Source organism: Phocoena phocoena, chromosome 7 (assembly GCF_963924675.1).
Source record: "Phocoena phocoena chromosome 7, mPhoPho1.1, whole genome shotgun sequence".
Lineage (NCBI taxonomy): Eukaryota > Metazoa > Chordata > Mammalia > Artiodactyla > Phocoenidae > Phocoena > Phocoena phocoena.
In genome coordinates, this window is record NC_089225.1 from 20,894,469 (window position 1) to 20,911,705 (window position 17,237).

The 17,237-nt window shown below is 38.3% G+C and overlaps 1 protein-coding gene across 2 annotated transcripts in view; it reads left to right on the forward strand.

Moving 5' to 3' along the window:
- The first annotated feature begins 7,951 nt into the window (after positions 1 to 7,951).
- The window catches only part of RAB3GAP1 (RAB3 GTPase activating protein catalytic subunit 1), a 125,230-nt gene continuing 115,944 nt past the window's right edge, over positions 7,952 to 17,237 (forward strand). Inside the window, exons 1-3 of one of the 2 annotated variants that reach the window (XM_065880305.1) lie at positions 7,952 to 7,973; positions 8,076 to 8,131; positions 12,877 to 12,952. In XM_065880305.1, coding sequence (XP_065736377.1) covers positions 7,956 to 7,973; positions 8,076 to 8,131; positions 12,877 to 12,952 — 150 coding nt within the window. In that variant the 5' untranslated portion in view covers positions 7,952 to 7,955. The remainder of the gene's footprint in view (positions 7,974 to 8,075; positions 8,132 to 12,876; positions 12,953 to 17,237) is intronic. The other variant, XM_065880304.1, reaches the window with a different exon arrangement.

Sequence of the window (17,237 nt, forward strand, 5' to 3'; positions counted from 1 at the left end):
TTATGACAGAGGCAGCCTTGTTTTAGAGTTATTTTTATCTCTCCATTAGATTCTAGTTTCTAGAGGACAAGGAATATCTTTGTTTCTCCTATTGTGTTTATGTGTTTTACCCATAGCAAGTTCTTGGTGACTATTTCTCGAACTGGATGCATGCCCAGGAGAGCGAAAAAACTGAAGAATTTTATGTAGTGGCACTTTGCTTACTATAGGCACTTTGCTTACTCAAGTTCTCAGTAGAGCTATGTTTTTTGTTTGTTTGTTTGTTTTTATGACATTCTGGCGAGGTAGAGAGGAGGAGAAAGAATCTCAGTGAGCAGTAGTAGCAAATGAGATGCTGTAAGGTGGGGAGGACTTGAAAAGGACAACGGTTAAAGTTTTGAATCTAATGTTAGCTATAAGAATGCATTAATGAATAATTGAAAAAATCTGGGCAACCCCCATGTATTGAGTAGGAAAGGATTAAAGGATTTTAAAGTTCTAAAAAGAGCTCTTCTGCTGAGGCAGCAGTGGTTTGGATGTGAGCTACCTCTTCTGCATGTTAAGCATGACCTCTTTGTCCCCTGCAGCACAGTTGTAGAAATAGGTGGAAGCCTCTTCAGGAAGCCCATGAAGGGGGCTGCTGCTTTTAAGGAACACACTTTTCCTAAGAACACTTTCTCCCAAATCTCTTCTTTTCCACTTAAAATGTGGTGGAGGGAGTGGAGGGTTGGGGGGTTGGTGAAGGAAAGGAAGGAAGATAAATTGGGCATCTTGGTGGGTGGAGAAGGGAGACAAAGGAGATCACTGAGGTCCAAGGGGCGTAATAGTCTAGAGAAATTTGATAGAGAGAGACCAGGGTTTTCTGTGATGCTGAATGCAGGGGGTGGTGGTGTTTTCGTTAACTAAGGTGTTTTGTTTTACAGCCCAGAAAGAGAATGTGAGCAGGGACAGCTCCAGTTCTATGAGATGAAGCCAAAAATGACATTCCTTAAAGCCTTGGCAACAAAAATGGTTTAATGTCAGCTTCATCTGGACAGATTTTATAAAAAACACAGAGTCTGGGATGAAAAACAAGTGAAAGATTTGAAATCACTCTTTATAGGGGAAGGATATGAATGGCCAACAAACACATGTAAAATTGTTTAACCTCACCAGGGATCAAGGAAATGCAGATCAAACCACTTTTTGTTCAGCATGCTTGCAAAATTTTAAAAGATGCCTGATATTAAATGTGTGGGGAAATGACTATTCTTTTACACTCTTACTGGGTATATAAATTAATAATGCTCTTTTTGGACATTGCAATCTGGTGCTATTACATGTTCAAATGTACGTACTCTTTAACCCAGCATTTCCATTTCTCACTATTCACCCTAGAGTAATTCTCACACATGTTCACAAAGATGTAGGTATAATGGATTTTTACCCGAGGTTTTTTTTTTTTTTTTTTGGAGCTCTTTTATCATGGAAAATTTCAAACATGCAAAGTAAACATGTTTGTTTACAAAGTAGTAGTATAATGAGCCCCCATGCACTTGTCACCCATCTAAGGATGTTATTAATAGCTTTAAATAGTAAATAGTCTACATGTCAAGTCATGGGAGAAAAGTAAATAAAAAGTAGTACATCCATACTTTGAATTTTGGAATGCTTTGCAGCTGTATGAAAAAGGTGGAAAGAGCTTTATATAACTTTCTAAATGGGTTCCAACACATAGCTAAGTAAAAAAAACTGGGTTGCCAAATAACGCACGTAGTATGATACTGGTAGGTTGAAGAGGTTCAGAGCACATGCTCAGGAGCCAGCCCTACCACTTAGGAAGTGTGTGACTTGGGCAAGTTACCTGTTCTCTTTCTGCTTCAGTTTCCTCATCTGTAAAGTAAGGATGAATGAAAATAATAGTATTTACCTCATAGGGTAATTGTGAGAATGTTTGGCATGCATTAAGTACTAGACATTCTTACTTGTACAAAAAATTGATCAAAAGAAGGTAAAACTCTATATTTTATATTTACAAATATTTATGTAAAAGCATAGGAAAGATTCTGAAATTATTCACACTTAACTGGTATTAGTGATTTTATCTTGGGGGTATGGGAATTGAGAGGACGGTCAAGGAGGCCATTTGTTTTATGTATATAATTTGACCCTTTTACTATGAGAAGACATTCCTATTACTTGTATAATGCTTAGACAAATTAAACAATTCCCTGGCTCTACCTTTGGAGATAAATAGTGATTTAAATATTTCTTACTTGGAAGTATATTGCAGTATATAGATGGGCAAAAGCAAAGAGCAGGGATAAATGGAAGATATAAGATTCACTGCAGCAAAACTGCAGAAGCAGTTGAGATGGAAATTAGTCCATCTAGTCTCATTATAAACTAGACTGAAGTGGACGGTGAAAGGGATCTGAGGAGCGGATCTGAAGAGCCAATAAGCACACATTTGGAGATATTATTAATGTAAATGTAGTTAGTGGGACTTACTAATATTTTGCATTTATTCATTATCTGTGGCTAGAATAGTTCTTATCCCTCACAAGGAAAGATTGGAGATTAAATAAGAAAATGCCTGTGTAAAATATGGTAATTGTCCATATATACCCAACACCCGTAGAAGAATATGCTTATTCTGTAAACTTGTACATAATTCTTATGATTCTTTTTTTTTTTTTTTTTGTGGTACGCAGGCCTATCACTGTTGTGGCCTCTCCTGTTGCGGAGCACAGGATCCGGACGCGCAGGTTCAGCGGCCATGGCCCACGGGCCTAGCCGCTCTGCGGCATGTGGGATCTTCCCGGACCGGAGCACGAACCCGTGTCCCCTGCATCGGCAGGCGGACCCCCAACCACTGCGCCACCAGGGAAGCCCTCTTATGATTCTTTTTAATTAATTCTTTTGTTTTCCACATTCTGAGTTCAAAAATACATTAATCTTAAAATATTTTAAATAGAAAAACATTAACTTGGGCAAACTAAATCAACCTGGCAACAGGTAGTGTCCTTGCTGGATCTACCAGGTGAGAAGTTAAGTTACAACTTTAGGAATTAGAACTAGCTGTTCTTGACTTATTATTATCATCTAGAAGGACTTCAATTAATTTATACTTGAAACTTCCTAAAGGCAGGCACCTTGTTTTTAAGTTTTCGTTTCCCATTTTCTAAAACAGCACCAGGCACCTAACAGCTGCTTTTAACAGGTGTTTATTGAATGAAGAATGGAGTGAATGAATGGTAAGTGAAGGAAGGTTTAAATCACTGCTCTTGAAATTCTCTGGAGATTCCTGCCTTGGTGAGTGTACCTCTTTCTAGTTCAAGAAATAGTGGACTACTTATTTAGGATATATGATATTGCGTGTGTGTGTTCAGAAAGGTCACTTGATTATTTTCCCACTACTAATTTTACAAAGAGCTTTAAGAAGTTGGATAATCATCATGCATCCCTTTCTAAATCATATTATAGTTCTTCATGTCTTATCTCAGACTGTGGACACCTTGAGGGCAGGGATTATTATTCTTTGAATCACTCCGTGCAATTGACCATGACATGCCATGACAGTGGCTACTTGATAAATATTATTGAATTAATGAATGAATAAATGCTGATAATTTTCATAACTCTGATTTAGAGAATTTCTCATATTTTGTTCTCATATTGTGTCTTCCTCTTCCAGCTGTACCTTCTATTGCAACTGGTCTCACAGCTGTGTTGTAGAAAATTCCTGATTCTCTTTGCACTGAGGGCATCAAGGCAGGTGAGGATGGTGTAATCCCACAGCTGTTGCTTCTCTCACAAAGTGTGCTCTCTCACTAAGACCTAATTAAATGGTGATGCCCCTACATTCCTCTGGGGAGTAAGCCTAGGGTAACTTTTCCAGGCTTCTAATCTCTTAAATTGCCTATGCGTCAAAATTCTCCCCGTGGCCATTATTGGTAACACCTTGAAATAAGTGAAAGTTAAGCCAGAGAGGGAGTACACTTGCATGGAAAAGCCCTTGCCTTTGGACTTGTAGCAAAATAGCTCTTAATACTGAAGAAACAAAATCTTTTCTGCTTTGTGAACCAGTGAAAATCTAATAAAAGCGTGCCTCTCCAGAGTACTTTACATTATTAGCATCCTGGCTTCACACTTCACTTTAACAAATAACTTACTTTAAAAGTTTCTCCAGGGAGGAGACAAGGAACCAAAAATATCTTGGAAGAAAACTTTACCTAGCAACTTGATCAGGCTGTTTTATACAGTTTCTGAAATTTAACCTCATGTAGCAAAGTGTTTGTGGCTTTTTTAGTTTCTGATTTTGGTATGTACAGAAACTTCTTCATGGTTAAGCAAGCAGGGAAAAAGAGTAGTGCCTTACATGTGAATAGCACTTTATGGCTTTCATTATATAAAGCATTCATTATAATTGCTACTATCATAATTGATCACCTACTACAGGACATTGTGCTAACCATTCTACATATGTACAGAGAACTTAATCTTTGCCACAGTCCTATGCGGTAAAGAAGTATTACAAATCCTATTTTACTAATGAAGAAACTGAGGTTTAGAGGAGTTATGTAATTTGCCCAAAGTCATATAGTTAGTAAATGGCTGAACCTGGATTTGTTTGACCTTAAAACCTACAAACGTATTTCACTTGGAGAGAACCTTAAAAAGTTTTACGTAAACAGCTCTTTTCCTTTCATATGTACCACTGTCCCAATGTCTATGTCTGTCTCCAGGTTTTTCCTCCCTTTTTTCCATTCTCAAGAAAAGCCAACCTCACAACATATCCTTCTTTCCCTCCTGCTACATGTGCTCCAAATTCCTGGTACCACCTTGCTCTACAACTCCAGGGAGCGCTGTCCACAAGGTGCTTTCTGTGGGTGGCACCTCCTGAAGCAAGACTTCAGCATGCCATGTAAATGCTGCCCCCTGGGGTTGTGTGACTGCCAGCTCTGTGGATTTCCTGCCTCTCACCTTATCAAGAAATTCAGTCTTGCATCTCCCCTCCATCATCAATCTCTCTCTCATGCTCCTAGATTATTCGAATCAGCATACAAACATAGCCACTATCCTCTACCTTAAAGACAAACAAAACCCAAGAAACAACACCAACAATCACCCTTGACCTTATATTCCTCTTTCACCTGCTTTATCAACAGCAATCAATATATTTTAAAAAAATATTTACTTATCTATTTATTTGGCTGTGCCTGGTCTTTAGTTGCAGCATGCGAGCTCTTAGTTGCAGCATGCAGGATCTAGTTCCCTGACCAGGGATCGAACCTGGGAGCCCTGCATTGGGAGCACAGAGTCTTAACCACTGGACCACCAGAGAAGTCCTAGCAGCAGTCAATATTTACCATCCCGAAACATTCTCCTTTCTCGAGTTCTATGCCATTACTCTTTCCTTGTTTTCCTATTTCTCTACCCACTCCTTTCCTCTCTCACTATATACTTTCCTTTATCCATTCTCTAAATACAAAATTGCTTCAAGCGTTTTATGAGGCTCCTCTTCTTTCTATATTCTCTTAAGTCTTCTCATCTGTTCTTGTGATTTTAAAATACGCCCAAGTGCGTATCTTTACCCCAGATCTTGCCTCTGAGTTCTATTCTTACACCCAATGTTCTCCTTTACAGCTCCCCTTGAATATCTTACAAGCATGTCAAACTTAACGCTTCCCAAACCAAACTCTGATTTTCTTGCTCCTTCCCATCTTCATCTCAGAAAATGGCACCATCCTCACACAGTTGCTTAGGCCAGAATCTTGCAAAATATCTTTGATTCCTACCTTTCCCTTATCCCTGCATTTAATCCATCATCAAGTCCTGTCTATTGTTTCTCCAAAATACATAACAAATCAGTTTACCTTGTCTGCTGACCCCCCTAGTCAAAGCCTCCACACCATCTCTCTTTGGATGCTTTAATAGTCACGAGCTGTTCCTATTTCTTCTTTTGTCCCCCTCCCCAATCCATTCCTGTAGCATCCAGATTTTTGCAAAATGTAAATTGGATCACAATACTCTCTTGCTTAAAACATTTTAGTGAGGTCCATTGTGCTTCACATAAGGGCCATACAGCAGGCCCTATATGGTCTGGCGCATGCCTACCTCTCCAACTTCATTGCAACCACTGTGCTCTAAGTGTCCTCTTTCAGTTCACTAGACAGATCAGACTTTCCTACCTTTAAGCCTCTGGATATGCTATTCTCTGTCCTTAAAGGTCTTCCCTGCCCCCAACCTGGCTGCCTCCACCTTATCCTTCAGCTGGCCCCCAAGATTCTTCTTGTCAAGGTCACCAATGACCCCCACGTTGCTAACAGTGATACTGACACATGTAGCATCTCCTCTTTTTGTTTGTGCAGTATTTTCCAGTTTCCCTACTTGATCTTGAGTTCCTTGAAATCAGGGATTGTATCTGCCATATGTCTTCATTTCCCTGCCATCTACCATAATGGTTGGCTTATAGTAGGTATTTAATAAATGCTTATAAGTGAATGAAGTGGAAGTTCAGACCTCTTGGGAAAGATTGCTGCAGTAGTAACTCCCAACTCCCACTAGTGTAGTGAACAGAAACTAGAAAGAATATTAAGAGACAGGGATTCAAGTCTTGGCACTGGCAATAATTATCAAATTCTTCTGACCTAAGTTAACTCATCTGCATCGTCTATATCACTAAATTTTTGATATCTTACTCTTAAGATTAAAAATTTTAATTGCTAAAGCTGTATTTCTGAGTCCTCTACCCACGAATCCCTTCTTGTGAGTTGCAGAAAATCAATAAATGAGATTTAATTTTTAAAAAACTTTATTTTTTAAATTTATTTTTTGCTGCATTGGGTCTTCGTTGCCATGCACGGGCTTTCCCTAGTTGTGGCGAGCAGGGGATACTCTTTGTTGAGGTGCATGAGCTTCTCATTGGGGTGGCTTCTCTTCTTGAAGTGCATGGGCTCTAGGACTGTGGGCTTCAGTAGTTGTGGCACATGGGCTCAGTACTTGTGGCTTGTGGGCTCTAGAGTGCAGGCTCAGTAGTTGTGGCGCATGGGCTTAGTTGCTCCATGGCACATGGGATCTTCCTGGACCAGGGATCAAACCCGTGTCCCCTGCATTGGCAGGCGGATTCTTAACCACTGCACCACCAGGGAAGCCCTTTAAAAAACTTTTAAAAAGCTTTTAATTACGAAAAATTTCAGGCCTAACAGAAGTAGGGAATAGTATAAATGCCCAGGTAACCATCAGTGGCTTAAACAATAATCCACTCATGGCTAATCTTGTTTTATTTCTAGCTCTATCCACTCCTCCCTCCCCTTATTTTGAAACAAATCCTGGACATGGTATGATTTCCTCTGTAAATATTTCAGAATGTATGAGATATAATTACTAACTGCTAGCTGGCACTCCTTCTGTTCCTCAATGACTTAAAAAGTGTTGTGTTCATTGCACAGCATGTTGCTCTTCTCAGAAACCAGATAAATAGCATAATGATTTTATTTGATGACTTACCCAAACTAAACTCTCTGAGGGGTAGGGGTAAGGGAGGGTGGATATTATGGCATCTAGCTCAGTGCCTTGCAATCAATCAGCAGAGGTGGAAAGAAAAACAGAAACACAAGCGATGTGTTTTAGGTTTTTTAATACACTGGTATACCCACATGAGTCTAGGGCCTTGTCTTACCTCTTTGCTTCTGTTCCCTTCCTGAATTCATTGCTCTACAGGAAAATTTTAAGTTGTATTAAATCAGCCAAAGAACGGGGACTTGAGGGCAGAGTAAATTCTTCCTCCTCAGGAACAAAAAACATTAAAAAAGAAAAATCAAATGATTTCAGCCTGAGATTTTTCCTAGCGGGACTCCGAGGGCGGGGCTGCTAGGAGGCCCCGCCCTTCCCCTCCCCGCCTCCGCCAGCTCTCGGCTCTCCTCCCCGCGGCTCCCCCCGCCCTCCTGCTCTTCTTCCCGGCAGCCCTAGCGCCCGCCTCGGCGCTCTTCAAGATGGCGGCCGACAGTGAGGTGAGGTGTTTACTCCCTCCGTATCCCTATCTCTGTATAAGTTTGCTCCTCCGTGTCAGCGCCTCGGAGCTCAATCTCTTTCTTTCCTTTCACTTCCCGCAGCCCGAGTCCGAGGTATTTGAGATCACGGACTTCACCACTGCCTCGGAATGGGAAAGGTGAGTGAGTCGTTATCATTGGTTGCCAGCACTTTGGGACCCAGAGTCTCCCCCCGCTACTCCCCCAGCATAGACTCCCCCAACCCAGACGCCACTTATGCGGGAAAAGTAAGACCCGTGGGTGTCTGGGTCTCCGCCTCCTCCCTGCTGTGGTCGGCCGCAAGCCTCTTCTGCGTCTCGCGTCTGACCAGCCCCGGCCCGCCCACATCAGCCAAACCCCGGAGGAGTTTAGTTTTCTCCGCTCTCCGGCCACTCTCCTTAGACCTTTGGTTCTCTCGTTGCTGCCCGCCCGCAGAAACAGTTCCCAGGCTACCGCTTCCGTTCCTGCGTTCCTTTCCGTGTACGTCATTTTGTTATAGTGAGCAATAAACTTCGCAGGTGCTTTTTTCATTCTTTCTTTTTTTCTTGCCGTGTACGTCCTTTTCAGGAGGAGGCCTTTCTTCAGAGTCCTGGTGGTTGTCCGTCTGCCACTCCCACCAGCCTCATCTTGTCTTTTAGAATAACCTTTTGAAATAGTCCGCGTCTGGCTCGGGAACGCTTTGATTCAAGTTGTTCCATTTCAGTGGGTAATGTGCCCAGGCTTCCGGTGCCATCACTCCCAGTTGAAACAGCTACGTGAAACTGTAGGATCGCTGGAATTAGTTGAAGGCCAAGTTTGGGGAGGAGTGATAGCTTGGATCCAGGTGTTATCAGTTTGATGTCCCAGAGGCCCTTCAGGTTTTCTGAGTGTTGAGGTCAGTAGTGAGCTTGTTGGAACATTTTATAATCTTTCTGGTTGGGAGAGGAAATCCATCTGGTTGTGAATGTCATGTCATTAAACGGCATAGAAGAGATCCTTGCTGGGATACTTGTTTGACCTGTGGTCCCTTCCCCCGCCCCCCCCAAAAAGTCCGTAAGACACAAGCACAGTGGCAAGGCTTTATTGAGCAGGTACTGTGTGTTCAGAACTATACTAACAGAGAAGAACAAAGCCAAAACAAAACTCTTGAGCCATGTGTTAAAAAAACAAAACAGCAAATAGTTAAACTACTTTAAGGATGCTATTGCTGTGGATTATAATTGTTGGAGGTATTTTCATAGAAGAGAGGAAATGTGCTGGGCCTGGAAAGTGGAAAGTAATTGGTTAAATACGAGAAGGTCCTGATGTGAACAGAGACAGGTGAAAACCTTTGGGATTTAATGAAATGTCTTTACTGGAGTGAAGGCTGTTTGTTGAAGGGAAGTAAACAAGATTATTAAGGAGGATAGGACCAGGTTATAGATAGCTTCCAAAGCTAAGTAAAGGAATCTAAATTTGGTGCTTTAAGACCAGTGATTCTCAAACTTCAGTGTGCGTCAGAATCATAGTTGATGATTCTGTATGCCTGAGATTCAAAAATTTGCATTTCTAACAAGCTCCCAGGTGATGCTGCTGCTTCTGCTGATCAGGAGACCACACTTTAGAACATTAAAGAGCAGTAGTGAGGGACCCTTGATTTTAAAGTGGCAAAGTGATATGAGAGTGGTTTGAGGAGATGAGGTAAAATGAAGTTACTTTGATTAGGTTGTTGATTTGGAGACTGGAGAGAGAGGCTAGGAGGGAAGATTGTTAGACATTTCAAAGAAATCGATGATAGGCTTGATGAAATGTACAAGTAGAAAAAAAAAATCAAACATGGAAATGCAGTTTCTTGCCTGAGAGAATGAAGATACGAAAGTGGCAAAGTGAGAAGAATCCAGTTTTAGACCTGTTGAATTTGAAATAATAATGTCTTAAAGGTAGTTAGAAAATGTAATTTGAATCTTGGAGAGTGGGATGAGGAAATAAGGGTATTTAATAGAAAAATGATCACTTTCCACTAGCTAAATATTTAAAGTATCCTGAAGTGGACTGTTAGATCCTTTAGCTTCTTATTTGGAAGTAATTGTTAACACAGCTTTGAAAACTACCACAAAGTAGGAACTTTGAGTTTTGACTTTTAAACTCTTGTTTCTAGAGTAAAACCAGTGTTTTACAGTTCGTGGGAAAATGTTAAGACTTTGGAGTCTTTTAAACCTTGAGTTTAATGTTTGAATGAAATTTCTTGTCAGTATGTTATGAGCCATATGGACAGTTTATTGAGAGAAGCCAATAACTCTTTTTATCCCTTGTCAGTTGAAAAAATACTGAGTACCCATGTGTCAAGCACAGTGCAGAGCATTAGGGATGTGGTGGTCAGTGAAAGCATATGGTTCCTGCTCTTGCTGAACGTACAGACTAATGGAATAGATAGACATGAATCAAACAATCGTACAAGAGCCTGTAATTAAAATTGAAATACTGAGAAGAGAAAGAAACCTGGTCTTTTAAGAGCATATAACAAAAAAACCTAATACAGAATGAGAAGTAAGAGGAAGTGACTCTTCAGGTGAGATCTGGAGAGCTTTCAGGGATAAAGTTATTACATTTTTCTAATCAAATATTAATACAGGAGAGAGTCCAATTTTGGTTTGTTTTAGTACTGATAGGATTCATACAATGAATATTTTAAGATGTTCCTTCTTTTATCATGAAAGCTGTATTACTTTAAATTTTTATTATAATACATCATTATAAAATAAGAAAGAAAAATCACCTGTAATCCTACCAGCAGGAGATAGCTACGGTTAATATTTTGAGAAAATTCCTTGTAATCTGTGTGTTGTAAACTTTTTGTGTTAAACTGTATTAATATTTCTAAAATCATTTTTAAAATTTTATTTATTTATTTATTTTTGGCTGCGTTGGGTCTTCATTGCTATGCGTGGGCTTTCTCTAGTTGTGGCGAGCAGGGGCTACTCTTTGTCGTGATATGCGGGCTTCTCTGTGCGGTGGCTTCTTTTGTTGCGGGCAACGGATTCCAGGCATGCAGACTTCAGTAGTTGTGGCACGTGGGCCTAGTAGTTGCGGCACACGGGCTTAGTTGCTCTGCAGCATGTGGGATCTTCCTGGACCAGGGCTCGAACCTTTGTCTCCTACATTGGCAGGCAGATTCTTAACCACTGCGCCACTGGGGAAGTCCCAATATTTATTTCTATAGCTTCCATTTTGTCATCTAACATATGGACATTTTCTTATTTCCTCAATGGGCTTCAAAACATGATTTTTAATGGGTGCATATTAGTGCTTTGAATGGATGTACCATTAATTTACAGCTGGTTGCTGCAGTTGGACTTTAAGGCAGTTTCTAGTTTTTTACCTTTATAAATGTAATGTGTATTTCACATACAGATTTTTGCTCACGTATGCCTACATTTAAATTTTTTAGTTCTTTTTTTGCAAACGTGTTTACTTATTTCTAGAGCACGCTTCATAAAAACTGATAATTGCCATTTTAACCCCCTCAAAATATTGTATTAATTAATATCTTTTTTTAAATTTTAAAGAGGAGGTAATTAGAAGGTTCAGTTGAATCATAAAAACTCCCATTACTACCGTTACACCAAGAATGTAAATAAATAATATATAATGTCACTGACAGGAAAAACCTGTTACTTTTGAATATATTTTGACTAGAATTAACTAGTACTCTAGCAATACTGTGTAAGTATTTTAGGAGAGCCGTGTTGCTGTTAGATTGCATCATGCATATACAGTGTAAGAAGGCAACTTATTAGAGTAATAACAGGTCTTCTGACAGTGTCCTTTAATATGTATTGAATGCTGCTACTGAGATGTGACGGTGTTCATTTGCTGAAATTGAGCATGTTGCTGGTCAGCGTTCATTCTCTTTAATAGGTCTGCTTGATCATTAGAATTAAAGATCAGACAGTGAATAGTTTAAAAATCTGTTGATTATTCCTTAAAGCTGACAAATCTACTTTCAGTTTCTTGCCAGCTGTCCCTTAAAACTTGTTTTGTTTTAATGGGAAAGTTCCCAAATAATATTTTTTGGGGGAGGAGCAGGCAAATCAGGGAATTCATAAGTATCTTTAAAGGAAAAGTTAATTTAAATAGATCAGTTATTTGGAGGGTAGTGAAGAAATCATTGGCTTCATAATTATCTTTACTAGTATCATTTTAGTCTGTCAGTTTTCCTGTCTCAAATTTATTATATTCATTTCAATATGGAGGGATTTACTCTTATATTTTATAGAAGGCAGAACAGGCTTTGTTGACTGGCAGTAGACTTAAAAAAAATCAATCTAAGAAATCTAAACAATCTTGCATTGTTTTGATTCTTTTTTTAACAGAAACTTTAAATCCACGTATTATCAAGGGAATTTATTATTTTTTAAAATTTATTTATTTTTGGTGGCGTTGGGTGTTTGTTGCTGCACACGGGCTTTCTCTAGTTGCAGAGAGCGGGGGCTACTCTTCCTTGCAGTGCGCAGGCTTCTCAGTGTGGTGGCTTCTCTTGTCGCAGAGCACGGGCTCTAGGTGCGCGGGCTTCAGTAGTTGTGGCACGCGGGCTGTAGAGTGCAGACTCAGTAGTTGTGGCACATGGGCTTAGTTACTCCGCGGCATGTGGGATCTTACTGGAAAAGGGATCGAACCCGTGACCCCTGCATTGGCTGGCAGATTCTTAACCACTGGGCCGCCAGGGAAGTCCCTCAATCTAAGAATTCTTGGGCTAAAGATTATTTTCATTTTTATTTCACATCCATAAATTAGGCTAACAATACTAAACTTACTGAGCCTTCTTTGTTGAACGTGTTAAAATATTAAAAAAAAACTTTTAAAGGAATTATATAACAATAGGAAAAAATGTGGTTACATATTTAGAAAGTTTTTTCCTCTTTCCTAGGTTTATTTCCAAAATTGAGGAAGTCTTGAATGACTGGAAACTGATTGGAAACTCTTTGGGAAAGCCACTTGAAAAGGTCAGATCTATTTGCTGGTGTCTCTAAATGAGTATTTGCTTTAAAACTTCTATTTTTAAGTCTTTTGCTGCATTTGGTACATTTAAAGTAAATGCTTTTAAAGTTATATATAATCTATGAACATAAAATGACATCTGGAAGAACTTGGATTGGAATCTATGGCGAACAATATTTGTAAGATACTTGTGACCTGTTTTTTAAATAATAAAATTTTGTATGTGTAATGTCATTCTTTGTGAATGATTTTATTTCTGTTTCTCCTGATGTTTACTTCTCTCTTGCTTTCTCCCTTAGAATGTTCAAAAATAGTTTTTCAGATTTTTTTGGTCAGAGAAAAATTGCAACTACCAACTTCTTGGGTAGTATTTTGTGTAACTAATGAGGAAAAATCTTGGTTTCAAAAACTAACTTGATTTCATTAGTAGTTATTTTACTCAGTTTTTGGTTTTTATGATACCACTAATAATGTTTGTCCTTCCCCTCTTCTTTTTTTAACTTTATGGATGTTTTGAGGATATTTGAGAATGAAAAAAAAATTCAAAATTGAGGTGAAACTAATCCTAATTTAAGATATTGATAGTTTTGCTCATAAACATGCTCCAAATGTTTACTGAAACACTCTGAGAACAAACCTAGATTTCCTGTATTTCACTGAAGGGAACTAACAATTTGATTTTAGGCTTATATAGATGCTCTCTTTGTTAGGTAAATGCTTTTCAAGTAAATTTGATCATTGTTTTTGTTAAAAATCTATTCTTAAAAAAAAAAAGAAAAATCTATTCTTAACTGCATTTTATCCCTATGTAAGGAACTCTCAATTCTCAATATTTGCTAGGGTTTTTCAGCTTTAATTGTGATGTTAGCAGAATTTGAGACTCTCAAAATATTATGATTTTTTTCTTTATCCACATGAATAAGAGCAGAAAAAGAAATCACATCATTTAATATAGTGTAATATATATACATTAAATCAACTGTGTTTAAATATTTTATGATTGTATTTTTGGATAGAGGAAATGTGAAGTTCTGAAACATATTCTATTCCACTTGAAACAAAGACATAGCAGTTGATATAAATGCCAATAAAAGGCAAAACAAGCTGGATATAACTGGAGTGGGAAGTGATTTGTACTATCAAAAAGAGAGCTAAACTGTGTATTTGTGAGCTCTGATATTATATTCCTTAATGCTTTGATTTACACATATTCACTGGGTATCCTTTATGTGCCATATCTGAAGAAGTAGTGAATAGGATAAGATCTTTGTTTGCCATTGAACATGAATTTTCATGAGAGAGAGGTAATTAATAAGTAAATAAGATTAAAATTCTAGATGCTAAATTCAACTTTGGGATTTAAGTTGGGTAATGTATTCAAAGTAGGTAGCATATTGCTATCAGGTAGTAGGGGCAAAAGGAGTGTTTTCTCCCTACAGGTAATAGTAAATAAATCACATATGGAAAATATGAACACATTTCAAGGTGAGCTGTAACTATGATGAATAAGATTAAAGAAAGTGTAAAGGAGTATATATATGCTGTATATATTCAGCATAAAAAAGAAAATTTAGAGCATGCCTTAGTAAGAGATTGTAGTTTATGTCATGGACAGTGATTACCAATTCTCTTCCTCCACTGAGGGAGAATTAAGAGAAATTATTATTTTTTTTGCGGTACGCGGGCCTCTCACTGTTGTGGCCTCTCCCGTTGCAGAGCACAGGCTCCGGACACGCAGGCTCAGCGGCCATGGCTCACAGGCCCAGCCGCTCCGCGGCATGTGGGATCTTCCCGGACTGGGGCATGAACCCGTGTCCCCTGCATTGGCAGGCGGACTCTCAACCGCTGCGCCACCAGGGAAGCCCAAGAGAAATTATTTTTTAAATACCTGTAATTATGGAAAATTTCAAAAATAGTATAGGGAACCCCCATGTGTGTGTCACTCAGGTTCAACAGTTCTTCTATTATTTCAATATTACCACTATCTACTCACCACCCCTACTAGATTTTTTTAAAATAGTTTTTTTAAATAAAGTTACATAATGCACAAAACTGCTTATTTTGTTAAATGTTTATATCATGTAAGATTCCTCACTCAAGATATTGGACATTTCTGTCATCCCAGAAATGTCCATAGTGAACCTTTCCACTTGATTCCCATGTTCCTCACTCATGTCTTCTCCCTGCAACCCACCCCCCCCCGCCCTTCCAAGGCATCTGCTGTTCTTTTCCTTTAAACCATAGATTACTTTTGCCTGCTCTGCGATTGGATATACATGCTATCATACAGTACATACTCTTTATGCTGGCTTGTTTTACATAATATTTGAGATTATTCTAGGTTGTTGCAGGTATCAGTATTTTTATTGCTGAGTAGTAGTCTGTTGTATGAATATACCACAGTGTGTCACTTGTTGACAGACATATTCGCTATTATGAATAAAGCAGAACATTCTTACATGAGGCCTTTTGTAGAGGTATGTTTTTATTTCTCTTGGGTAAATACCTAGGAGTAGAATTACTGGGTCATAGGCTAAGTGTATACTTAACTTTATTAGAAATTGCTAGATCTTTTGTAACATTTTACCTACCCACTAGCAATATGTGAGAGTTTGGGTCATTTCATATTTTCACCAACAGTTGTTTGTTTTCAGACTTGTAAATTTTAGTCCTCCTAATGGATATGTAGTTTGTGGAATTAATTTCTCTTTCTGGTTTTACTTTTGTATTTCTGTGATGAATATTGGTATTGACTACTTTTTTCGTGTGCTTGTTAGCCATTTGTGTGTTATCTTTTGTGAAATGTCTGTTGAAGTTTTTTGTCCATATTTTAAATTGGGTTGAGTTTTTATTGAGTTGTAGAGATCTTTTAGTTCTATTATATATTTTGCTTTTAAGTCTTTTCACAGATAGTACTTTTGCTAGGTTGTGAAGATACGTTGTCTTCTAGAATTTATCATTTTAGCTTTTATTTAGGTATATGACCCATCATGAACTAATGACATGTATGGTGTGAGGTGGGAATCACAGTTCAGTCTTTTACTTATGGCTATCTTGTTCTAGAACCTTTTGTTGAAAACAATTTTTTCTCCATTGAATTGCTTTGTTGCCTTTGTCAGACAGTTGACCTAGGGGGGTCATCTTCTGGAATCTGTATTCTGTTTCATTAATCTGTTTGAAAATCCTGATGTCAATACCACATTGTCTTGACTACTGTGGTTTAGGGTTTCCCAGTTTTGGCACTATTGAAATTTTGGGCCAGGTTGTTGTGGGGCTTGTCTCACGTATTAGAATTTTAGTAGTATCCCTGTCCTCTACCTGTTAGATCCCAGTAGCATCCTACCCATGGTGAAAACCAAAAATGTATCTAGACATTGCCAAATGTCCCCTGAGGTGCAAAATTGCCTCCAACTGAGAACCACTGAATAGCTTTAGAGTAAGTCCCAAATTTAGTTAATGTAAATTCTCTAGCTTTTGTTGTTTTCCCAAATCGTTTTGTCTATTCTAGGACCTTTGTTTTCATTATTAATTTCAGAATGAGCTTGTCAGTTTATATAAAAAGGATTATAATTATGCTGGGACTATGATTGGGATTGTGTTGAATTTATAGATTACTTTGAGAAGTAACATTTTGACAATCTTGAAGCTTGACATCTCTTCACTTATTAAGTCATCTTTATCGCAGCAACGTTTTATAGTTTTTGATGAGGTCTTGCATTTTTTTGTTAAATTTACTAAATATTTTATGTTATATGATGCAGTTGTAAATGGAATTGTTTTTAAATTTTCTTTTTCGTTTGTTTGTTGCTAGTGCATAGACATACAATGAATTTTGTATATTGATTTGGTATCTTGAGACCTGGTTAAATGTAAAGATTCATAATCTTTTTGTTAATTCTTTTGCATCTTCTACATGCATAGTCATTTTGTTTGCAAATAGGGACAGTTTTACTTCTTTTTCAATTTTTGTACCTTGCATTTCTTATTTTTAATTGCACCAACTGGGACCTTTAATAAAATTGTTGAGAGTAGACATCCTTGCCTCCTTCCCAATTTTAGGGGGGAAATGTCCAGCATTTCAATACTCAGAATTGTAGATTTTTCATATAACACAGGGGAAATTCTGTTCTTATTTAGCTGAGAGGTTTTTTTGAAATCATGGGTATAATTTATTCAAATCTTACTCTGTACCTATTGAAACAATCACATGGTTTTTCTTTCTTTTTTTTTTTTTTTTTTTTGTGGTACGCGGGCCTCTCACTGTTGTGGCCTCTCCCCGTTGCGGAGCGC